This window comes from Coptis chinensis, chromosome 8 (genome assembly GCF_015680905.1).
Source record: "Coptis chinensis isolate HL-2020 chromosome 8, ASM1568090v1, whole genome shotgun sequence".
NCBI lineage: Eukaryota > Viridiplantae > Streptophyta > Magnoliopsida > Ranunculales > Ranunculaceae > Coptis > Coptis chinensis.
Window position 1 is genome coordinate 84,693,690 of NC_141463.1, and position 25,562 is coordinate 84,719,251.

Consider the following 25,562-nt stretch of genomic DNA (forward strand, 5'->3'; position numbering starts at 1 on the left):
GCCCAAAAGCATGGAAAATCGACAAGGATGTCGTGGTGCCCAACACATAAAAAAAAAAAAGCTCTGAATTGTTGAAAACTAGGCACTATTAGCACAAAACCTAAAACTAATCTGTTCTTATAATCTATCTGTTTATTTGATACTCTAATACCAGTTTATATTCCAACCAACTTACAAAAATCTGATCCCCAAGTTATCAGGATTTATCTTTGAAAAACAAAAATCCAACTGAAGTGGTTATAACTTAAAATTTTTAAATGGAATAAGAGATAGAGAGAGAAAAAGAGGTGAAGTACGGGAAATTTCAATGAAGAACGAACCCACCTGGGAGAGAGAAGTGTTGGCACTTTCAGTAAGAAGTAAAGATAACTGAAAAGATTCTCACAATATCATGGGTAAGGGTTTTATGTAAAACTATAAATAATTTGATATACAGCAATTTGGCATACAATATCCGTTCTTATGATCAATGATCAATGAAATTAGCTATTTTTTCTCTTTCCTCTTTTCTTTTCATGACGTACTGAATCAGAGTCTGTGTCACCACTCACAGACTTTATGAACACCATGGTTTTACATGCTAACAAATCATAACCATTAGTAAAGTACATAAAAATGAAAAATACATGACTAGCCAAACAGAACCTGAGAGCTAGCAGGTGACCATCCGCATAAAGTCTTTGGTGCATTCACTATTTTCCATTAAAAAAAGAAGCACCATTCCTTTCCCGAGGTACATTTCAGATGTAGCTTCCTCATGTGACCAATAGCAACATGAAGGTTGCAACCTACTCACAAAAGATCCTGCTATCATTAGAGTTCATAGAGAATGGTTTGGCGATCTACTCAGGTACAGGAGAACCTACAACTACTTCCCCAGGAATCAGTTTTCACATCATAAACTTTCAATTTCATCCTTTCATGCTCAGAGACCACAAACAAATGACCATCAACTACCGCACTTAATCCTGTCCATCCTTCTCTCAGGTTGGCAGACATAGTCTCCCAACAGTTCAATCTTGGGTCGTAAACCTGACCTCTAGGTGAGAAAAAGAAACGCCATAGCCAGCCTTCAGTCACAAGAAGTTTGCCATTGTGTACTGCTGCGACATAGGACGCCATATTAACACCCATGCTTGCAATAGGCTGCCAACTTTGATGGGGTCTAAAACATCAGCTGATTCAAGCTCAAAAAGGTCTGAACTGCTACCTCCAGCGACATAAACCATCCCATCAATTATACCACATGCAAAGAATGAGCTTGCAGTGGTCATCTTATTCATCACACTCCAACAGTTTTTATGAATCTCATACTTTAGTACCAGATAAAGGGGAGTATCCAGATCGGATACCATGCCACAAAAGACAAAGATGGTTCCTTCCCGGGGTGTGGAAATACACCTAAAACCATGGGGGCAGATCCGTTCCTTGCATGGCATCAGTGGAATGGTGTGCCAAGACAAATTAGTTAGGTCAAGGACCTGCCACTGAATCTTTGAGGTGCATTTTTGGTAGGTACAGATGAAGAGCCAGGGATCTTGATAGCCTAACTCCTTCCTTCGGCTAAAAAACCTTTCCTTAGTGCCTAGCAGCAGATGCCAGCGTTTGCACACAACTCGGCAGGATGGATGGCTCTCAACTGGAAGTCGAAGGAGGCAGTCAAGTGCAACATCATCGGGAAGACCTGGAATTAGGGGTCCTCCTCCTCCAGCTATTAATTGGCATTCAGTACTCAGTTGTAAAATGGATGATGATTGGATTGAAGCAACTCTAAATTTAGGTGATAGTCTGACATCTTTGAATCTCCTAACTTTTGCACTGGAGCCTGGTGGCATGAAAATCGAACGTGTTGCATCTTCCTCTTATGAAGGGAAATCCAGATACTTATCCTTTTCTAATAGCTTAACAAGTTAACAGTTCCACCCGCTTCAAAGAGTAAGAGATGTGCACTGCCTTTCACTGTCTAAATTGTTGCTTCATCCAACACGGTCTAGAATCCCAACAAAACAGATCAGTCAACAAGTTCAACAAGAAATGCAGATTTTGCAAATCTATCCCTGAATCTGTGTATCAATCTTTGTCGACCAAAGACCAAATCTGAGATTAAAAAATATAAGGTGATATAAATAGATTTCCTCCATCAATATTTTTATTAGAACTTTTCATCTATTAAAACTGGCTTCTATTTCTTACACTTCAAGAAATGTACAAAAAGTCAAAGAGAAATCCAAACAACATAGAATCAATAAAAAAGAACATATAAAGATTTCGGGTTAGCTATATATATTTCATTGCTTTCTCAATCAAAATACTAATGCAAACAAAAACTCAAACCAAAATGTGCTTTGTTTCTTCTCTAGACCTTACTTTTCCCCCCTAAAATACATTATTCTTTCCTTAAATCTTCTTTCATACAAAACATAAAAAACCAATTTTAAGGAAAACCATAGAAATGAATCATCAATCTTCTCCATACAGCTCATATTCAAAACTTTAAACAACCAGTCAACAATTCCCCATATTTTTTTCTACACAAAAACTCACATACCCAATCCAACAACAAGAGACTAGAACTTTCCTTCCCTATAGAGCTCAAATTCAGAACAAAGATGAACTTTCTTCCTTTACTAAACAGCCCAAGTTCTACAGAACAACCATAAAATAGCTCAACAAACACCATTCTTTAGGAAACAACGTCTGATATACAAAAAATCCAAATTAAGAAACAACACATGGGCTAATATTTTTCCTACTTAAACTATGTTCAGCAAAAAACTCTCGCAAAAATCAGTACAGAAATTAATTTTTTCCTAACTCTATAGTTTAAACAACATTAAATACCACCGTACCTCCATAAACTACAACTCTGACGAAGCTTACACCTTGCTGCAAAACAGAATACACGCACTGAGATAGAGCAATGCTTTCACGAGCCTCCCAGACAGCATTATCAGTGTTCACTAACACTGATGATCAAGTGTTGAAGTCTGCGGCAAGGTTGTTTCTGGTGCGACATGGGGCTTTTTATACCACATAATAGCAGACCATTAGGCCCTCAGCAATCCACCATTTGCAAAATGTGGGATAAATATACGCCCCCAGTACAGGTAATACGGACCTGGGAGTTTGACCAATATGAAGAAAAATGCAACAGAAACCAGATGCCAAGGAACTCTCCTTCCTGATCATCACATAATGCAAAGTAAACTGTGAGTTTATCGCAATATTATAAATAAATGAAATGCACAAATTCCATCTACACCTTTTTTAATTAAAAATTGGGACAAGTGGCTGTAGGCTTTTACTGACAAGTAGTGGTGGAACAATAGGTTAGTTTCCTCCTAACCAAACCAGTAAGCCAGTAAGGTAACTAAAACCAACTTTTTAACAGTTCATTTTAGTATGGTGAATGATCCCGAACAATTTACACGCAAACGATGCCTCAAATTTATTGAAATGATTTAATATTGATATCCTAGGTTCGATCACCAAATGGTAAGATATTTACCCTAGCAGCTACCAACCAAATACAGATATATATATTCCCAATCATAAAAAGTATGTTCACAAACCTTGAGTTGTGGATACAGTTCTAGGGTTGCATCCTTGAAAATCCCAGTGACGACAATCCTAATAAGCAGGGGAATGGGTACAAGTCAAATTTTCCTTTCATGTGCACAGTATGACAACTCACTCAATGAGGTAAGTGCAAGTAACGGCACAGACAAGTATTTGGCAACAGCATAGACAGGCCAAGTATGAGTTCAAGGAAGTTCACCAGGGCTTCTGGCCAAGGAAAACTCCTGACTGGCTGAGGTAAGGTTTTCCAAACTTTTTTTATTTCACCCAAGCTATGGACCAAAATTATTCTACTTGGGCCAGCAGAGTCTCCTTCACTCATAATTATAGCACAAGTTACCATTGGAGTAGTATTCTGAAATGGATACAGCCCCTGACGTCTACACCTGAAAAGGAGATAATAATGTCAAAGCTGAAGACATTGGAAGACATATATTCTCATGATTATTTTTTTAATCAATTTTAAACATTAAGTATTTTCTATTACTATTGCTGACTTATACAGAATAAATTAAGATGATTACCTTAGCAAAGCAAACATGATACCGTAACCATAATATTTTTGAAAATCCGGGGGGGGGGGGGGGCTATCCCTAACTAATATGCCCAGCAACCAACATTTAGGACACAACTTCTCTTCACAACGCAGATATGTTTTCCGCCCAGAAACCTTTTCACGAATATCTTCATTCCACTTCTTAGCTTTTATACCCTGACACAAAGGAAGCTGTACTTGGTCAGGTTCTCTATGACAAAAACTTGGGAGATATTTTTCACCAACAAAAATGGAGTGCTGGAGATCCAGTGTCACAAGTTTTTTATGGCCATCAAATATCAAGAGTGCACCTATGGTTAAAGATGACCTTTCGAGGGATAAACGCCTTAGTTCAGGAAGACTGTTAACGATAGCAATTGCTTCCTTGGCTCCAAGTTTTCCACGTATGCAGAGATACCTGATATTCTTGCAACAACGGCGAAGTTCACTCGCTAGACTACTGATTTCCAACCGACGAATATCACAAGTGAATCCTTTCAAATTCTTCCAGTAAGATAATGCCTCCCGGTAGAATCCAAGCTGGATTGCATTGTTCGCATGTAGATACTCCAAAGAAGGTGTCCTGAAATGTCTACCTCATATCAGAATATTTGCCTAAATACAACACAAGGTGCTGCTATGAATTGTTGCATGTATGTCTGAATTTTGTGAAAAAGTAAAGCATGTTAATTGATTAATGTAAGAAAAACCAGATCGATCAGTACATGGATTACCTTTCAGCAATGTAATGAATGGCATGGCCCTTGAGTCCAATAAGAGACGGGGTGGTAAGTGTTTTCCATTGAGTTTTGGGATGAGTGTCGATTAAAATTTTAAAAAAGATCAGGTAGAGGTTGCGAAAACATCGAGACATGGTATCAATTTTTTTCAAATCGAGCATCCCTGGAATGGGAAACAGAACATCAAGTACCGATGAACGCCATAATTTACACACACAAGAGGTACTCACGTAGAGTAGGTAGAAGGGAACTTTCCGGAAAATATGACGTAAAAGTTCTGGAGGCAACTCATCCCATCTTCGCTCTCCTCCACCAGGGCTAATCTCAACTAATACGTATGGTCTTCTTTTACGCTTCATATTTCCTACTACATATCGCTTCCTATTTCTCCTTACACCGTGGTTGATTGTAGAGAAAGAAACATCATAAGTTGTGCGACGCATTGAGATGTAGTATCAAACCTGAAGTCCAGAACAGAAGACAAATATCGGCATTAGATAGAAGACAAAGACTATGCTTCGAATCCATAATAACTTAATATGCCAGTATATATCATACTAATACCAACAGGTCAACATTAAACTTATTGAAGTTAATAATAATAATAATAAAAATCACAACTTTGATATATTTTGAGTCCTAACCCCAGATTAAATTAATAATATATTGTATGTTTTACATTACTAAACTAGAACAACAAGTAAATGGAAACAGAACAATTGCTTGTTTATAATAATATACACAAATGACTAATAATAAGCCAACATAACAACGGGTAATCAATTGCTCACCGATCTAATGCAGAAGAACCTTTTTTCAAGAGATTTTTAGAAATTAATAAATTAAGAAACGACTCTCTTGTCTCGTTTCTCCCATTGTCACCAAATTTCGGCGTTTTTTTTTAAAAACACGCGTTTAAAACCCGAGATATTGGCAAGGCGTCTGGTTCCAGTTTAAAACCCGGATTTTTTAAAAAAAACCCGTTTTAAACGCGTTTTAAACTTGAAAAACGTTTAAAACCCGAGATTTTGAAAATCTCCCGTTTAAGCACCTCCACGCAATATGATAGCATGACCATTGACATTTACTTATTTGATACTCTTTTTAAGCACCATAGTGCAGCTTGGAAAAATACTGATACCTGTATCTACAATTTTTAAAGAGCTTGTCATTTGTTCTTTGGACAGATGACAAGTTGACAACTTGGCTGTAATACTTTTACCGACACCAGCTGCGTGTGAATTAAAATTGCATCCAAGCTAGTTATTTTACTATCAATGGATGAAGAATGGGAATGTTTTACTTCATAGATACAAATTCCGTCGGAAAGCCTGAAATTTTGATGAAATGTTTTGGTTTTTATTTTTTAAGCTTACTTTCAACCAAGTACCTGAAAAGTGTTAAATTTTCTGATTTTGTGAGTTCTGAAATTCTTGTTTCAAATCCCGCTTTAGTGTCATAATGTTTAGAATTCTACCTTAGTCTCATAGTGTTTGAAATTCTATTTTTTGCTTAATGCAGTTGCCCCAGTTTGCTACGCTCATCTGGCTGCTGCTCAGGTTTCACAGTTTATGAAGTTTGATGAGATGTCTGAAGCATCTTCAGGTCGTGGTGGCCTGACATCTGCGGGGACTATTCCTGTGCCTGAACTCCCCAAACTTCATGAGAACGTTAGCAGTTCGATGTTCTTCTGTTGAGATGGGGATTGGTGTAAATGCTGTCTGTTTTTGTTGGGGGATCTGCAAGTCTTTTGGAAAAAGTTGTTTGTATATGGTTTCCAATTGAAACGCGTCCTCTTCAGGGGGAAGACGTGAGCACTGAATTTTTAGTTTGGGTAGTTAGATTTTGATGGATGTTGCTGTAGACTTGGGGCGGTCACTGCCTAATTTTAGTTGGTTCAGAAGTGCATCTCTTTTGTTCGTTCTCAAACTAAGTTTAAGGGAAAGAGGGAAAGAAAATTTCCGTGATAATATTTTGTTGTTTTTACTGACTAACTTCAAAATTATTGTTCTTCCTCAGTGATGCCTGTCTTCCATTTCTTGATATTTCTCCATGTGTACCTTTTCTTTCACCGTTCTGAGAGATTCTCATTGTTGGCTCTGCATGGCAATTTTAGGTGTTGTAGTTTTTCAAAATTAACTGCAACGGTTTAATGCAGACCTCCTGATCCCTGAGGCAGGCTTTTTGTTTGTGGCGCCATGGCTCCATCGAAGAGATCAATCAGATTCCTCATGTTTACGAGTGATGTCATACATCTCTCTATAGTCTACACATGAGGGATATCCGACTGAGGGTTATGTTATACATCTCTCCACACCAGAGGGGTCGTTTGCAAACTTGCTTATAAGAAAAAGAGAGCAATAATCTGTCGTTTGGTTGGTGAACTGGAACTCCTGGAATATGTTTTTTCTCCTCTTTCATTTTCACATTTCATAGGAATTAAACTATTATATTGTCCCATCGGAAACAATTAATTAAATATAATTATCTGCACAGAAGCCATAGAGTTGCGAATCCATTCGCGTCCGTTCCCTGTCACAGTTTAAGTGTGCTAGGCTTCACAATACAGCAAGAGAAAACATAAATTCACAGGCAAGATTGCATCCACTTGAACCAGAAAACCAACTCAATGTTAACACCAAGTTCGGATCAAAAGAAAGTTATTCAACTCTATACAACTAGAAGCAACAGAGATTCCAAACATTAGTGCTCCCTTTCTGTTCAATGCGAAGTGGATCTCTTACATTAGTGTTCTCTTCCTCTTTGAGCAGCGTAGAGTGAATCCCAGAGCATAGACTTCTAGAAATGTCTATACTTGGGCCTTGGTAATGAAGGACGATTTGCCTGCTTCTCTGAGATATTGGACATCTCCATTCATCAGTTTCAACAATTTCCGGCAGACTAGCAGACTGATTCCATCTTCTGACGTGTCACTGTCACTTTCAAACATTTCACTGAGCAACTCTTCTGCTATCCCACCACCTGAATGCGTTAATCTGAAAGAGAGGAAAAGATAAATTTCAAGGGAACCAAAAAGCATGACGCTACAATGCAAGAACATATTGCCTGCCCCCACACGTCGAACTTAAATGTACTCCATAAAAAACCACAAAAGAAACGATTCACTGCTGAGGTTTTACAATGTAGCATCACTTTTATACTAAATCTAAACCATTTTTTCAACAACAGGAAACATGATTTCATATATGACCATATCCACAGGATTGTCACTTGTTTTATTTATTTACTTGTATATCCACAGAACTCATCCTTTCCTCAAAACCAAGGTGGGTAATTTTTGGTTTTGGGTGGCTAGGGTTTCGAGATTCATTTTAGGCCATAATTGTTCGATCTATTGAACAAAATGTTCTCTTTTACTTATCTGCTGAACATGTTTAATTTTGGTCGTTAAATATTAATTTCTAAAAGTAACAAGTTTATCTCTGTTTCCGAAGGTTCTAATTCAAATATCAGACAAGATGAGAGCTTTTCCATTTCTCGTCTTTTTGAGTTTTTAATACTTTGGTTTTGAACCAATTTACTTAATTTTGATTATTCTTTGTCGATTTCATTATTTGGGGTTCAGTATTTTAAGTTTTTGAAGGTGCATGTTGCCATTAATTGCTGTTGTTGCTTCTTAGTATGTGCTTGATCTGCTCAAGGTAACAACTAATGTAGTGTTTTTAAGTGTAACAGTTTTTGACATTAGGCTTTTAGCTCTTGGGTTGGTTGAATTACTTTAAATTATTATGTAAAAGATTGTATCTTTATAGCTTCATATATGGTCCTTTCATGTTTAGTTTCTAGTGGAAAAGGTAGGTAATTTTGGTTCTTTTTATGGTTGGCAGTCATATGGTTATTAACTTTATTATATAGCTCATATAAGTTACATTAAATTTACACAACATGCATTTGAAATGCACTGTCTGATCAATGTTGGGGTTCAAGGATTAAGATATCTTCCACAACTTCCTTTATATGGGGTGTAAAAGCAAGAAATGGTATGAAGAGACTCGTGAGTTTTCAGGTTTGGAAAGTTATTTGTGTTGTGAAGAGAAGTTGTGTCCTAAATGTAGTTGGGCATTATTATTAGTTAAGACTTAAGAGGCTTAGGCTGTTTATTAGGGACTCAACTGTTTATTGACTATTAGGGGCCAACTGTTTATTAGTGTGGGGCTCAAGGAACTTGCCATCTTCTACAGCTTCCTTTATATCAGGGCATAAAAGCAAAGAAGTGGGATGGAGAGATTCGTGAAATGGTTTCAGGTTTGAAAAGGCATTTGGGTTGTGAAGAGAATCTGTGTCTTAAATGTTGTTGGGCTTAGTGAAGAGGCTTAGGCTGTTTATTTGAGGCTGGCCTGTTTATTAACTATTAGGGCTACCTGTTTATTAGTGTGGGGCTCAGGTAACATGCCATCTTCTACTGCTTTCTTTATACTGGGGCATAAAAGCAAAAAAGTGGGATGAAGAGATTCGTGAATTGGTTTGAGGTTTGAAAAGGTATGTGTTGTGAAGAGTTGTCCTAAATGTAGTTGGTCATATTTGGGAAGAAGCTTAGGTTGTTTAGAAGGGGGCTAAATTGTTTAGTAACTATTGGGGGCTAACTGCATACTAGTGTGGGGCTCAAGGAAACTGCCATCGTCTACATTGCTGAAAGAGGTAATTGATGTACCCAATTATTTAATTATCGTTCTTTACAAGTTCTGATATGCATACAACAGCTCACTTTGTATGGGAACTAGCTTTCCTCTCTCTCTCTTTGAAATTAGACATAGCCGCCCACTTGAATTTCAAAATAGATTGAACAGAATGAATTAATGGCTTTTCTTTGTGGATACGATCTCCTCACAGTGGTGATCATTCCCAGAAAAAATAGCTCATTCTACTGTCTCTAACCTTGGCCGAAGATGCATGTACGTTTGGAAGGCCCATGTTTTTTGTACCCTCTGACAAGGTTGAGATATCCCAATGAGCTGATTTTTCTAGTGAAGGATCGCCATGTATGAAAGATGGGGAAGGCTGAAAAGGAATTTCATATGCTGTAGGGATTCCGGTATAGGAAAGCCGTCGCCTTTGGATGAGAAATGGTGTGCAATAATAAAGGGAGGATTGGGTATCATGTAGCTTGGTCAGTGGATCTTGATTAAAACCACATTTTTTATTGTGAATATCCAATACCGAGAGCCTAAAGTCAAATGGAATTATTGATGTAGCTGTTTTGAAAGTCAATAGTTAAGTAGACGTTGGAAATTGAACTCTCTTTGTCTACTCGCCACATCTATACACACACGGTGTGAAAGTGACACCAACTACCTTCTAGAAGAGCAATGCCAGAGATAGGTGAGTTGGGAGATATTTGACATGGGTGTCAGCGCTAAGTCATCCATCACCTTTTACGTAACTACTTCTTGTGTGTGGGCTTGGAGACATCTATTTGTGATAGAATACAAGAATGCAATTGTAATTTTCTGTCATTTACCAAAAGAAAAAAAGTGAAAAGAAAGGAAAACGTGTTGTATTTAGGGCTCATCAATCATAGGGCCCATTCTGCCTTTTGGGTACCATATTCACTTCTTTAGGCTTCTATGGAATAGAGAAGTAGGTTCGATTGTGCATCTTTTTATGTTTTTTAATTATTGCTTGTATTTAGGAAGATGATGATTTAGTGTAGATATCTGATGCCTCATATTTCTGGTTGAGTGGCTTCCTTTGTCTTTGATGTCTGCGCGGCTGCGCCTCTGCGATTTAGGGTTATCTGTCATTTAAAACTTGAAATTTATTAGTGCTAACCCGATTCTTCAATTTCTAACTATGTTTTAAGACTACACTTTGGTCTCTCCTCTGTTTTGTGTCTTTTGGGAGGCCTTACTTGCAAGAAATCTTCTTTGCATCAGTGAAATTTTATTATTGTTAATGGAGAAGAAAGTTGAGAGAGAAGAGAGTTCAGCTTTGTTAGTTTCAGCCTCCTCTCACTTTTCTTATATGGGAAAATAGTTAGTTTGGGCTGTCTACGTGTCCCACCTGTCACGGCTCACAAGAACTCTAACAGCATCCTCTGGAGTCACTTGATGAGTCGCACTGTGATGTGTCAATTTTCTGATTCTTTTTTTTTTTTTCTTTTTTCAGGTCTCCTTGGCATCGATATGTGAACAGTTGGTCTACCAGAAGGTGGGAAATCAGTAGCCTAGCTTTGCAAGAACATTAGGTATCTCTGCCTAGGTGGACAAATTGGAGCTAACTGAGCATCTGTCATTGTTAGAAAACTTCCTAAACTGGAGCACTTATTACTCGAAGATCTTCTGTAACCATAGATACTGCTGATATTGATGGCCAAAAGAAACTTGTGGTTCTGAATCTGCAGCAGTCTTTGTCGATGAAAAATACATGCGAAGTTTTTCCCATAAAGAGAATGTGGAGAACCGCAACTTTCTATTTATCTTGACATGATGGAATGCGAGATCTGTGGAGAGAGGCTTTGTCCTGATTGTAGTTGTGCGTATTAGTGATGATCATTAGAGATTAAACTGTTTAATAACAGTTACGGCTTCCCATCTGTAGACTTTGATTATTTACATTCTGACTGTTTTTAATCGCAAGGTATTATTCATTGGGTCGTGAGTTTGCATGTAGTGTTAAGTCTGACCCAATATCTCAGGCTTTGCTCGGATGTTTCCAGGCTTTCCTGGTTCTAATTTGTCAAAAAAACGGGTGTGATGCATGGGCTTGTGAATTTTTTTGCTCTGAACTGCGCTCCCAAGTCCCAATTCAGAACCAACAAGTGCTGCTGGTTTATGCATTTCTGCTATGAATTTTTGTGGTGGAATTGCGTGCAAGTCATTACCGAGGTGAGCGGTGACTTCTTTGATAGTCAATTGGGAAGTCCTATGGTACTAACATAGTTGCAGTTCGGGGGTTATGTCTGTTGGTTTGGCTTCGATGAAAATCTACCTAACTTGGACTTTCTGTCAGACTCTGGTTTAAACACTTTAATATCACTTGATTGAAGGTTATTTAGGAAGGCTACTAACCTAATCTTATCCCTCACTGAGAATTTTGGACATCAAGAAAAGAGGCTCAACTTACCTGTTAGGTTGTTTTATAGAACAACTATTTACTTAAAAAATGTTGTTGCATCACTGTTGCATGGTAAACCAAATCTAATAGCCATTATTAACATCATTGTTGCATGACAAATCAAATATTATTTATTCGCAATCTACCAGGGCAATAACAAAATCACATGAGAGTTGTTTGCTGTCTCCAATGGTGCATTGGAACTCAAAAGCTCAACATTAGGAGAAGCTCATCACTTTGATGTCTCAGATCTCCTGAAGATAGACATCCGTTGTTTGCCAAATATAACAATTTAATTAAGCTAATCCGGACACTGAAAAAGGACTTGTGGACAGTATATGGTTAATTGCATTTGAATAAATTTCACCTGTTAAATGGACGGGTAACAATGAGACACATTCTCTATTCGTTACTGAAACTAACCTAAGACACAAATTTCAAACCATCTCATTGACCACGTAGAGAAACCCAAACCCTGGGCAGAACAAAACCTCAAACTAATTGGCAAAGAAGATAAAAACAAAAATAAAAACAAAAAGGTTAATGCTCCTGACAAAAATGAACCATACTTTGCATGTCATATATTCAGCCTAAATTCTACATTCTTAAATAGAGAGGCAGGGTAGGACACAAAGTAGAAGATGCATAATAATTAATTAAAATGAACTGTTAACTCTTGGGATTTGATTTCAAATATAGCACGCCAGAAATCAGATGTGAATCAGTAGCTAAAAATGAATGCACTATTGCACTCCTGATCTGCACATGAGTTGTCAATATAAGATGAATGCACTATTACACTCCCAAATTGAATAAAAATACTTGAAACAAATTTGAAAATATTTAAAATGAACTCAAATACTGCTCTAACAAATTCTTCCAACAAAAAAATATCTAATAACCAAATATAGTCATAAAGTTAGAGTCTAAATGAGTTGTTGCCATCACCATAATTAGTAATACACAATTCACCATAGTGGAAAAAAGACTGAAAAAATACGTGCTTCTAGGGCCCTCAATACTTGAGAACTAATTCGAGTCCGTTCTCAAAGATTGACAAAGGCAAAAGAACCTATACCTACTAATTTCTGCATACCTATTTAATGTCTTTAACATTGTTTATAATGAATTCCATTGACATGCTCCAATCCATCTCCAAAGATTCAAATTTATAATCACATATTCGAAAGCAACACCGCAAAATATACGATAGTAACTGCGACAACTAATTCTTCTTGTATTGCTACGATGCACACCCAAGTCCCAACCATATTCACCAAAAGGCAACATTAAAGAATATTGTAATGGATCATAATATCCAAATGGTATCGGGGATTTGCCAATTCTACAACCCAATTGTCGAACGTGATAACGTGCTTATTCTCATAAAATGTTATCGTACCCAGGGTTGTAGAATGGGCGTATACTAATCATTTATCGTAAACGGGCACGCGAGTTGCGCCTGCAAGTACATTGGCTACAAAAATAAGCACAATTGACGATAAATAAGCACTAATCAGTTTACTACCAAGGGCGTATACTTTTTTACCCAACTTCCACCTCGAACAGATAGGTATGGTCTTCTAATCTGTTGCCCAAAGTTTCCAGTTAACCAACCGTTTCGATACTTTCCCAAAGAAAAAAAACATATTCAGCAACATCTCTTCTTCATCTTGAAAATCTCTCTCCACATGGAAGAGGTTAGATTATTCTTTTTTTAATTTACTTTTAAATTGTGTTTAGGGAACAAGTTTGGTTTCCAATTTGTTTGCGCTTAACGATGCTTTCTTTAAGACATCAACTTTCTTTATCTGTTCTTCATCGATTGGGTATGTTTATTGTCTGCTCTTCATATTCTTCATCTTTCAGCCTCGTTTCCCTGCTTCACTTTATTCCATAATCTCACACAAGGTAAAGATGCATAGGTTCAACAATAAGTCACTGCAATGTCTCAGACACGGGAAGTGCTTTTACCACACTTAACTTGGAGAAGGCAAGAAAAGACGGAAATGGTTTGGGCAGTGGAAAGCTTAAGTTTATGATATTGGTTTAGATTCGTTTAGATTAATGGCTTTTCTTTGTGGATACGATCTCCTCACAGTGGTGATCATTCCCAGAAAAAATAGCTCATTCTACTGTCTCTAACCTTGGCCGAAGATGCATGTACGTTTGGAAGGCCCATGTTTTTTGTACCCTCTGACAAGGTTGAGATATCCCAATGAGGTGATTTTTCTAGTGAAGGATCACCATGGTGAGTAGATCATACTTTACTTGCCTCTGGTACACTGTATAGGTCCACATGTTGTCAGGAGCGATGCAAGGTTGTAGTCTTCCCAACTGGCGCCTTAAGGCACCTTGGCTGCTCCTCACGAACACCTTTGATAACAAACCCTAACTATTTTCACTAATCTCAGCCTCGGAGGGACTGACTCCTTAGTTACGCCTTTGATGACATAGATTTATATAGAGGCTGAAGTTATGTATGAAAGATGGGGAAGGCTGAAAAGGAATTTCATATGCTGTAGGGATTCCGGTATAGGAAAGCCGTTGCCTTTGGATGAGAAATGGTGTGCAATAATAAAGGGAGGATTGGGTATCATGTAGCTTAGTCAGTGGATCTTGATTAAAACCACATTTTTTATTGTGAATATCCAATACCGAGAGCCTAAAGTCAAATGGAATTATTGATGTAGCTGTTTTGAAAGTCAATAGTTAAGTAGACGTTGGAAATTGAACTCTCTTATCTACTCGCCACATCTATACACACACGGTGTGAAAGTGACACCAACTACCTTCTAGAAGAGCAATGCCAGAGATAGGTGAGTTGGGAGATATTTGACATGGGTGTCAGCGCTAAGTCATCCATCACCTTTTACGTAACTACTTCTTGTGTGTGGGCTTGGAGACATCTATTTGTGATAGAATACAAGAATGCAATTGTAATTTTCTGTCATTTACCAAAAGAAAAAAAGTGAAAAGAAAGGAAAACGTGTTGTATTTAGGGCTCATCAATCATAGGGCCCATTCTGCCTTTTGGGTACCATATTCACTTCTTTAGGCTTCTATGGAATAGAGAAGTAGGTTCGATTGTGCATCTTTTTTATGTTTTTTTAATTATTGCTTGTATTTAGGAAGATGATGATTTAGTGTAGATTTCTGATGCCTCATATTTCTGGTTGAGTGGCTTCCTTTGTCTTTGATGTCTGCGCCTATGCGATTTAGGGTTATCTGTCATTTAAAACTTGATATTTATTAGTGCTAACATGATTCTTCAATTTCTAACTATGTTTTAAGACTACACTTTGGTCTCTTTCTCTCTCTCTCTGTTTTGTGTCTTTTGGGAGGCCTTAGTTGCAAGAAATCTTCTTTGCATCAGTGAAATTTTATTATTGTTAATGGAGAAGAAAGTTGAGAGAGAAGAGAGTTCAGCTTTGTTAGTTTCGGCCTCCTCTCACTTTTCTTATATAGGAAAATAGTTAGTTTGGGCTGTCTACGTGTCCCACCTGTCACGGCTCACAAGAACTCTAACGGCATCCTCTGGAGTCACTTGATGAGTCGGGGCACTGTGATATGTCACTTTTCTGATACTTTTTTTTTTCTTTTTTCAGGTCTCCTTGGCATCGATATGTGAACAGTTGGTCTACCAGAAGGTTGCGAAAACATCGAGACATGGTATCAATTTTTTTCAAATCGAGCATCCCTGGAATGGGAAACAGAACATCAAGTACCGATGAACGCCATAATTTACACACACAAGAGGTACTCACGTAGAGTAGGTAGAAGGGAACTTTCCGGAAAATATGACGTAAAAGTTCTGGAGGCAACTCATCCCATCTTCGCTCTCCTCCACCAGGGCTAATCTCAACTAATACGTATGGTCTTCTTTTACGCTTCATATTTCCTACTACATATCGCTTCCTATTTCCCCTTACACCGTGGTTGATTGTAGAGAAAGAAGCATCATAAGTTGTGCGACGCATTGAGATGTAGTATCAAACCTGAAGTCCAATCAACAGGTCAACATTAAACTTATTGAAATTAATAATAATAATAATAAAAATCACAACTTTGATATATTTTGAGTCCTAACCCCAGATTAAATTAATAATATATTGTATGTTTTACATTACTAAACTAGAACAACAAGTAAATGGAAACAGAACAATTGCTAGTTTATAATAATATGCACAAATGACTAATGATGAGCCAACATAACAACGGGTAATCAATTGCTCACCGATCTAATTCAGAAGAACCCTCAAGAAATTTTGGCTACATGTAAATCCTTTCAAATGTGGACTGCTCAAGTGTTTATGTTAATACCTAAAAAGATTAGGAAGTGCTGGTATAAAATGGTTGAAGCATTTTGACTACACGTACAACAAATGAACTTGTGTGGGTTTAGTGACCTTAATCCATTGTACGTATATTAATAAGGCACTCCAGTGTATTCAGTATCTCGAAATACCATTCTAACCAACTAATAACTTAGTCATGTATCCTGCAATACAGTACATCTGCTTATTCTAATGTCAACAACTTAGAATACCACCACACATGCAAAAACCACAAATCGTTTGAACTAGAAATTGATGTCCCAAATTTGTAATACAGTATATATCTGCTTATTCTACTGGAAAACACACAAAATATGTTTAAACTTTCAATACATTAACAAGGCAAGAAATGTAAAACTGCAGCTCTACTGCGCTTAGAGCAACCTTGAAACCTAACAAGAAAAATATCAAACTTCCATTTCACGTGAAGCAGATGATGCATTACTTCAGTACCGGTGTTCCAACTTCTCCTTCTCTTGGTAACTCTGGACATACCTGCATCCGATAGGAGAAACTGTTAGCATAGACTGCAAAAGGATAATGAAAGATGGGCCATACGGAAACTGGTCCTGCTATGTCCCTCCTTACAGCAACTCAAGCAGGAAACAAATGGTAAACCGTCAGATTCTCTTGAAGTGGGCTCATGAGGATGACCAATTCTCTTGAAGTGGGCTCATGAGGATGGTCATGTACACACGAATAAGATACAAATAAAAAAAAAAGGCAAGTCCCATGTAAGTTCAAGACAAATCTGTCAAAGTAAATCATGGTTGGACAGACCTCTTAAATTGAAAAAAAAAAAAAAAAAAAAAAAAAAACCTCCTAGGCCAATTAATCAGCCTGCCTGGTCCGTCTAATTGGACCACCGGTTATAGGCCTAAACAGTTCGGCTAGGCACCGCCTAGCGCCTAGGCCGTTTTTTAGAACACTGTTTAAATCACATAAAATAGAATCTCATGATCTGAGGTAACTCCCAATTCTAGCTTGATTTCTTCACCCTGTTTTTCTATTTAGAGAAAACATGAAATCTTCACACCAACAATAGGATCCATTCTATCTTATTGTTTACCGTCCATTCAAATACTTGAGAGGGTAATGTTAACTATATGGGCAACAACAGAAAATGGAAAATCAGATAAAAAGCCACACACTTTATGCATCACCAATATTATCCAAAAACAAGCTAAAAGAGTAATGCAAAAAAAATTAACGCTATCCAAAGGTAATCAGTCACCAATACGTCCACGCAAACTACCCATCTGAACAAATAAATTCTGAAGTCTTAACCTAAGGCCAGTAATTTCATCAGTAATTCAGACGATGTGTGTACTAGAATCTACAAATTTCTTCCATCAAACACACAATTCGTCAATAACTTCAGCCATCTATATAAATCTATGTTGTCAAAGGCATAGCTAAGCAGTCGGTCCCTCCAAGGCTGAGATTAGTGAAAATGGTTGGGATTTGTTGTCAAAGGTGTTAAGTAAGGAGCAGCCAAGGTGCCTAAAGGCCAATTGGGAAGGCTACAGCCTTGCATTGCTCCTGACAACATGTGGACCGATACAGTGTACCAGAGGCATAATTCTAGTGAAGTACGATCTACTCACCATTATGATCCTTCCCTAGAAAAAACCGCTCATTGGGATATCTCAACGTTGTCAGAATGGTCAAAAAAAATGTGTCCCTCCTTACAGCAGGAATTTAAGCAATCAAATAAATACATGAATATGCATACAGACAGACCCTTTGTCCAATATAGGGTAGGCAGATGAGCAAGTGAGCAACAACAGTCTGCAGGTGATTAAACCATAGACTTGGTGTCAATAACCTAACCCAAAACGAAAGACAATAGGTGTGTGAAAGCAAAAGGGAAAAGGAATAGTTAACAAGCCATTAAATGACCAGGCAAATGACTTTCTAGACAGAAACCTAGGCCATATCAATCTTCTCAGAGATATATATCAGTGCTCTTTTACAAAGTAAATTATGTCTCATCAAATAATGGGTTCTAACTTCAAACACAATTCTAGTCATTCAATTTGTAGTGCACAATTCTAGCCGTTCAATTTGTAGTTTAGTGTATGTTAGGCTCCAAACAAATTCACTAACCTGGAAGGAGGTCGTTCTGCATATGTGGAATGATCTAAGAATACATCAGAAATCATTTCGCCACCGCCTGAAACATAAAAAAGCAAGTTACAAATTGTGGTAGAACCAGTCTTAAAACTTGAATATCAGCTAAAATCTCTTACTAAGAAAACCCTTTCAGTCCAAGATTACCTAGGAAAGGAGGCATGCCAGACAAGAGCTTACTTTTGCCATATAGGAATCCAGCGCCTGTAGACCCACACATCTGAGACATGTTTATTACTTAATTTCATGTATGGATAATCATAGGGATGAAACATAGTAACAACAATTAAAGTACATGTAGAAATAGGTTTCAAAAGCCTCATTTTAGATTATACGAACCTTGTGCGATGATGCAACAAGGAAATCGACATCTAGACTTTGCACATCAACCACCATATGTGGAACACTTTGACAAGCATCTACAAGTACTTTTGCCCCAACATTGTGAGACCAACTTGTAATATCCTTAATTGGAAGAACAGAACCCAAAAACACAAAGATAATCCATTATGGAAAAATGTTCAAACAACATATCAAACTAAGAACTTCTGTCAAATGCAACAAGGGAAGTTCTGTTCTATTCAACAAAATAATAAACACTGGAAAAAGCCTAGTTATAATTACAATGTCACACAACAGATGTAAATCAAAGAAGAAAATAGAGTAGACAACACAAAATAATGAATTATACATTGTCAACCTCAGTATTGCTATAAAATGTTGACCATGACAATGATAACTTGATAAGAATGAATTAACAAAAATCAAAAGAAATCAGGGATATCAGTCACTTTGTATCCGTGACAAAGTAACTTAGTTTCTAAACCATTTCCTCTTGGAGGTAACCCCTTCAAAACGGCCCCCATTTTCTGAGGTGGTTTAAGTTGCTTGTCTGGACCAATCACATTTTGCTGTCCTGTGGTCAGTCTTTTCTGTGTCGACTCATTGCATACACCTAATCAACTCTTGTCCCCTAAGTCTATTCCTCTTGTAATTACCCAGAAAACTCTCGTCTTTTCTCCTTGCACAGTTTAACAGTGTGACAACCTGAGCTCCTGAGCTTTCAATCCACTCCCATGCCACACCAAGTTATAGTGACCTACGACCCACACTATCCTACTTTCCATTAATTTTTCAAAAGAATATTTATGTCCAATAACCATCTTCATTCTAACCTTAGATTATCACTTACCTTGAAAAATAACTGAAACCAACTAAACATAAGCATTCCCTCATCGCTCTTCTATTTTATGCCCACACACTCTTTCGAAAAGGGTCATGTGAACATCTATGAAGGGTGAACATACCCATCAAGCCATCACACCAGGTAGAATAAAAGCTTTAACAGAGACAAGGTATGAGAAAGGAGAACAGAAAACTTTAAAAAAGAAAAAGAACACACCTACCAAGAGTGTTGGAGACATGATGAGTGACCACAAGTTTTGTCTTCTCTGACAGCATTTCTTTCAACTTATCGATATCAGGAACTTCTTCTTCTGTTAAACTAGCAAATTTGAGTGTCGCACCAGTCTTTTGAGCCACAATTTGAAAAGGAACTATGGCACTGTGATGTTCGGCAATCGTAAGTATGATCTGCATGAAAGCAAAAGAAGATTTTAAAGGAGACAAGCAAAGTGCCATAAGCTGAAATGCTTGGGTAACCAGTGAAAAATAAAGAACCAAGTACAAGGATTTACCTCATCCCCTGGTCTTAAATTCAATAGGCCCCAAGAGTAGGCTACAAGATTCATAGCCTCTGTCGCATTTCATGTAAAAACAATCTCAGTAGACTCTAATGCATTAATGAAACGAGACACCTTTATCCGCGCTGTTTCATATTCATCAGCGGCTCTTGCACTAAAGTGCAGGGAGAAATTAGTAAGAATTCATGATGAAGATTATTTTCAGTAAAGCTTCTTGCATCAACTGTGTTAAAAGGGATCTAAAAACATACTAGATTACATAAGTTCCTCAAGAAATGAATACCACGATTACATAAGTACCTCAAGTGACAATTCCAAACAAATGAAATCGAATAGTTAATTAAACTTCAGCTTTTACACTTCAGATAAAAAATAATAAAAAAACCCTTACTTTGGCGCTTAAACTTCCCTTTCCCCTACAGGCCTCCGAACAATCTCATTGAGCCGTGCCAGTGGACCTTCAAACCTTGTCGAAGCTTCATCCGTTAGAAACTCTGAGATACCAGATCCTTCGGGAAGTGACCATTGAATATGATCGTCCAACGATTCGATTTGAAAGAGGAATTTCATGGCAAGTCGTACTCTTTCTTGGAACTCCTCAGTTGGGCTCTCACTCAAGCTTTTGAATATTGCAATCGGTAGTTGTCTAAAAACACAATGCAACATCTCGACAAACAATTGCTCTATAGATGTATATAGATCTTCAAGCGTTGAGGGGGTTTCAGCAAGGATGCGATCAATAATGGGATGAAGAAGAACTTGATAATTAATGTCGAGATACATTGATTCCTTCAATTTAAAAAGGATCTGACGAGCACGATTCAGATCCAGATGCAAACCGGATTGACGTTGACGATACTCCTCAGGGAGGAGAACACTAAAGTCGCCATATCTCCACAAATCTTTTGCAACTGAAAAGAAATCTTTTGCGAACCGGCCCGCTGGTGGCATTAGTGTTTGCTCAATGAAGAGAATGATTTCTTGGCCTTGTCTGAATGCGTGTACTAGAGATCCAACAAGATTACCTGGTAAGGAAACTTGTGCAGTTTTCACAAGGAGTACCATTGGAAGAGTCACAGGACATTGTATTCGAAATTCCCTTCTAAGATCAAAATCAGGGCGGTCTGGGTATTTTCGAAAGAGTTGCAGTAGATTGGTAAGTGGCTCACTGCAGCAAACCTCCCTAAATCTGATTATATCATCCACACTTTTTCGCACAAGATACTCACTAGCCACAATTCCAACTTCATATGTTCCATGGAGATAATAGAGGCCTGTATCGTTTATGTACCGACTAATAAATAAGTAACGCACTAGCCCTATTGGGAACACTATCAACCTCGACACTATCCAGACTATTCTATTGAATAAACATGCACAGAACTTGTATAATCTATAGACAGTCACCTCCTTTTTCAACAAGTTTCGATAATGAGGTGAAACAGTCGGATATATTTGGAATTTCATGCGACTAAACAATGCTAGCCATCTAAAGACAATTGGAAAAGTTCCAATTATGACAGTCAGAATCTGGATGACAACTATTATTGGCATCGACCAGTGATAATCAGACATCCCAGAACAAAACTTCACCCACTTCAATTTTATTAAAGCTTGTATTAAGATGACTAAACACAACAGGCAGATTGTGCCAACACCAGCAGACGCTAGGTTTGTGCTTATTGTAAATTGTGGATCATAGCAATAAGTGCACAGGTAACATCCTCTCAATCGACCAAACATGCTACTGCTCCCTTTTCTAAGAACCTTATTATAGTTCCCAGTGGTGAAGCTATTATCCTTTTTAATGGATGGATAAATCTGCCAGAACATTGAGAGCAATAGCACCATAAAGCACAAGACTATGATATGTTCTATGATGAACAGAACAATAAGTCCAGTATGTATTTGTAGACAGATGTTTACGACTATAGATATGACGAAAATGCTCAAGGACACCAAATTTGAAAAAATATCAGCATCCCTGTTATTTCCAAAAGAAGGCATGAGAAAACCCATACAGACACATATAAAGGTAGTTCCACATAGTTTAGAAAACTGATCCTGGGCACTTGGCATTGAGGTTGTCAGATCGACGGGGAGTTTAGTTGATATGGAAAGAAGAGTTAGAGAAACAGAATTGAGTGTGAATAGCTTGCAGGGTAGCCATCGCTTTTTAGCACGAATTCCAGCTACGATATCACAAAACATTAATAACATGCACACCAAAGAAGCTGCAGCTATGTATAAACCAATAACAGGCAGAGGTGAAGGGAACTTAGAACCATCTACAGTTCCATTGATGCAACCATGGTTTGCCATTGTTTCTCTGTTGTCTCACAGTCTGAAGGAGTGAAACATGAACCTAGCTCTCCTTTAATAATGGCAATCGGAACAAGTTTTTTTTCTTTTTCCTTTTTTTTAGATAAGCATTACTTTTATTGATGTATGAAGCAAGGTATAACTCTTTTTTTTTTCGATATTCGAAGCAAGGTATAACATAGTGCACACTGCACATATGAGGGAGATTCTCATACAAAGGATACAAAAGCATAACTTTTCTTGATGTACTAGCCATTTAGCCCGGCCATCTTGCTATATATGTATATTGATAGCTAATGATTCATTCCATACTTTATTTGAATGGTTTATATTTTTCTAATTTTTTTTTAAGGGTTTAGACAAAGGGTTTTATTTTTATTTTTGGGTTATTATTGTCCTAGATAACAATTCTTATCATCCTCACCTATATAAATTATATCAAAATATAACACAACAATCAAGGAATATAACAGGTACTCAAAACATACCATATGTTAAAGCGATAACCGAATTATATTCATTGCGCACAAATGCACAATAATTCCTCCATATGCATAACACGTAATGATTAGAAGTTGATATTTACGAAATTACGAAAGTGGAAATATGTTAGATAGCCTGAACCTATAAATCTACCAATGTGGTTGTTTGATCAATGTATGCCAATCAGAATACTTCAAAAGTCATAGGTGCAATTGATATTAAATTCAAATATTCAATTAATTATTGAAAAAAATATTAAAAATAGACAGTATAGTGATATTCTAATCCCAACTCGATATGCTAATTTATAGTCGATACCAAAGAAAGTGAAAAATACTTAAATAAATCTTGATTCCAAATTAGATGTAAATTGGAGATTATGATTTTGTTGGCCGGGCATGCTATATTGATAGCTAACAATTCAATAGCCGAAAGTCTACTTGAATATATGTACATTCTTGAGTCAAAAGTCAATATTCAAAAGAAATTGAGCATTTGTATCCTTAAATGCATTTATCTAAAATCAGTAAAAACTTAAATGTTGTGTCCTATAGTCAAGTATGGTTACGTTCAATTTACCCATTAGAGGTTTAATATTGTAATGTTCAATTAAACCATTAAATCAGATAGTTTTCAATTACGGTGTTACCTTGTATTTTTAGTTTTTTTCATCTTAGAAAATACAGATAATGTCTCCATAGAGAGGGACCCTTAAGCCAAGATCCCAACCATAAAAAATAAAAACAGAGCAGCACCACGCACTTGCAAACGCACTTGACCAGCTAACAGTTACTTGTAAAGTTTATGATTTAACAATCTTGAGCTAGGAATGGCAACCAATGATATTCTTTTCTTTAAAACAATCCCAAACTTCTCCGATAAATCCAGCTTAGTCCCTTCTGGCAACTTCCAATTAAATGAGTGCAAGAGTGAAGCCAATACATATATTAACATTCTTTCAAATTAAGGGAATCCCTCAAGACATATCCTTCTCCCATAACCAAATGGGAGATAATGAAAATCATTTCCCTTGTATTTACATCCTTTACTAACATCTAGGAATCTCTCGGATCAAACACCAAGGGGTTCTCCCAAGCTTCGGGTCTCGTGCATCGCCCATACGTTGAAAAAAATACTCTTGCACCTTTAGGGACAAGTATAACCGCCAACCGCACCGCTTACTTGGGCTATGAGGAACCAAAAGAGGCACCGCATGATGCAACCCGAAAGTCTCCTTCAATACAAAGATCCAAGTAGTGCAACTTGGACAAATGAGTCTTTACCACACTATTCAAATTCCTACAACCGCTTCTAGTTCTCGCTTTTGGGCTTTCCTAATTATATCTGCATTTTGCATCATCTCTGTTATTGCCCACTTTAATGTGGTAGCTGTCGAGTCTGTAGCACCCACAGCAATGTCCTGTGACACATTTTCAAGATACAAAAATTAGGCTCCAGCTACCCTGAGATTATCCTCATAGGGATGAGGGTACGCAAACCGTTGGATGTGTGATCTAATGGTCTGAAAATCAAAAACAAAAAAAATGAGAGAGAAAATGAGAAGATGTAGTAAGATCAAACATTTTCTAGTTTCTATTTTCTTTCCTAGGATTCATTATGTATAGTTGTATATAAATCGTAAGTAGGTGAAAGCGAGTTTTGTTACACACAAGGTTCTTACTAAGAGCATCTCTAGGTGGTAGTAAATTCAGTCGCATCCTTCAAATTTGAAGGAATGCGTCAAAATTTGCCGAAATTCCATCTCTAGGTGGTAGCATTCGTGGTTGCATCACCGCTTGTTCGCATTCTTGTTATAAATTTGGCAATTTGGATGCGGATGCGGATGCGGGGCGACATTGGTAATGTCGCCGCCATTGCAAATGTCGCCCCCATTTTTTTTTTTTTTTTGACCAAAGATCACGCCAAGATGAAATCTTGTCGCGAGCCACTACTAATGTCACGCGAGTTATTTTTTTTTACATTTTCAATTTGGTGCGACAGTGGAAATGTCGCGTGAGTTTTTTTTTCAACTTGGGGGCGACATTGGTAATGTCGTGCGACAGTATGAATGTCGCGTAGCCCTATTCCAAATTTGAGAATGAAATTTGCGACCACCTAGAGTTGGTCGAAATTTGCGACCAGTTTCTTCATTCGCATTCTTTAAATATGAAGAGTATGCTACCACCACCTAGAGATGCTCTAAGCCAACTAGCTAATATCTAAATTACTTAGAAACTAGATTGTCACTTTTTTTATAGTTATTAGTCACAAAACCTGTTTAAGATCTAATGAATGAGGACCTTTTCAAAATGAAGGTCTTATATACTAATTTATTATGTAAATCTTATAATTTGTTTTATTTTTTTTTTTAAAAAAAAGGAAAAGGAAAAAAAAATTGAGTTGTATAGGACCCCAACTATGTTATTACATGCATTAGATTTATGTTACATCACTGATTTCATCTTGTTCAAGATAAACCAAAACTACATAAAAAAGTGAGGATATACAATTGTAGAAAACCCGAGAACACAATTACTTTGAGGGAAGAATGCTGGGTAGTTTTGTACAAACAATGGTCGCCAAAATGCCACCCGAAATACATCTCTTGGCTACAAAAGAAAAATGCGAAGACCAAAGGAAAAAATAATAAACTTAG

The 25,562-nt window shown here is 37.3% G+C and overlaps 1 protein-coding gene, 2 long non-coding RNA genes and 1 pseudogene across 6 annotated transcripts; 1 reads left to right on the forward strand and 3 right to left on the reverse strand.

The window, feature by feature from the left end:
• Positions 1 to 191: 191 nt before the first annotated feature.
• LOC147483713 (F-box/kelch-repeat protein At1g30090 pseudogene) lies at positions 192 to 3,143 on the reverse strand (annotated as a pseudogene). Its single transcript, XR_015206790.1, has 2 exons — positions 2,850 to 3,143; positions 192 to 2,097 (listed from the first exon to the last, which is right to left on the reverse strand). The product of XR_015206790.1 is annotated as an F-box/kelch-repeat protein At1g30090 pseudogene (transcript).
• Positions 3,144 to 4,199: 1,056 nt separating this feature from the next.
• On the reverse strand, positions 4,200 to 5,795 carry LOC147483714 (uncharacterized). Its single transcript, XR_015205567.1, has 3 exons — positions 5,646 to 5,795; positions 4,849 to 5,315; positions 4,200 to 4,697 (listed from the first exon to the last, which is right to left on the reverse strand). It is a non-coding gene; the product is annotated as an uncharacterized LOC147483714 (long non-coding RNA).
• A 2,437-nt stretch (positions 5,796 to 8,232) lies between these two features.
• Positions 8,233 to 11,467, forward strand: LOC147483715 (uncharacterized). Its single transcript, XR_015203720.1, has 2 exons — positions 8,233 to 9,513; positions 10,981 to 11,467. It is a non-coding gene; the product is annotated as an uncharacterized LOC147483715 (long non-coding RNA).
• Positions 11,468 to 16,492: 5,025 nt separating this feature from the next.
• On the reverse strand, positions 16,493 to 20,633 carry LOC147483716 (cysteine desulfurase 1, chloroplastic-like). 3 transcript variants are annotated; one of them, XM_086575843.1, is made up of 7 exons: positions 20,493 to 20,633; positions 20,096 to 20,255; positions 19,805 to 19,991; positions 18,738 to 18,826; positions 18,579 to 18,618; positions 18,375 to 18,441; positions 16,493 to 16,760 (listed from the first exon to the last, which is right to left on the reverse strand). In XM_086575843.1, exons 2-7 carry the CDS (start codon positions 20,147 to 20,149, stop codon positions 16,712 to 16,714), a joined length of 486 nt encoding a protein of 161 aa, XP_086431969.1. In that variant the 5' UTR covers positions 20,150 to 20,255; positions 20,493 to 20,633; the 3' UTR covers positions 16,493 to 16,711. The 3 variants fall into 3 exon arrangements, with proteins under 3 accessions (XP_086431969.1, XP_086431968.1, XP_086431972.1); XM_086575842.1 differs by having other exon boundaries at positions 18,546 to 18,618; XM_086575846.1 differs by lacking the exon at positions 18,738 to 18,826 and having other exon boundaries at positions 18,546 to 18,602.
• Between the last annotated feature and the right edge of the window lie 4,929 nt (positions 20,634 to 25,562).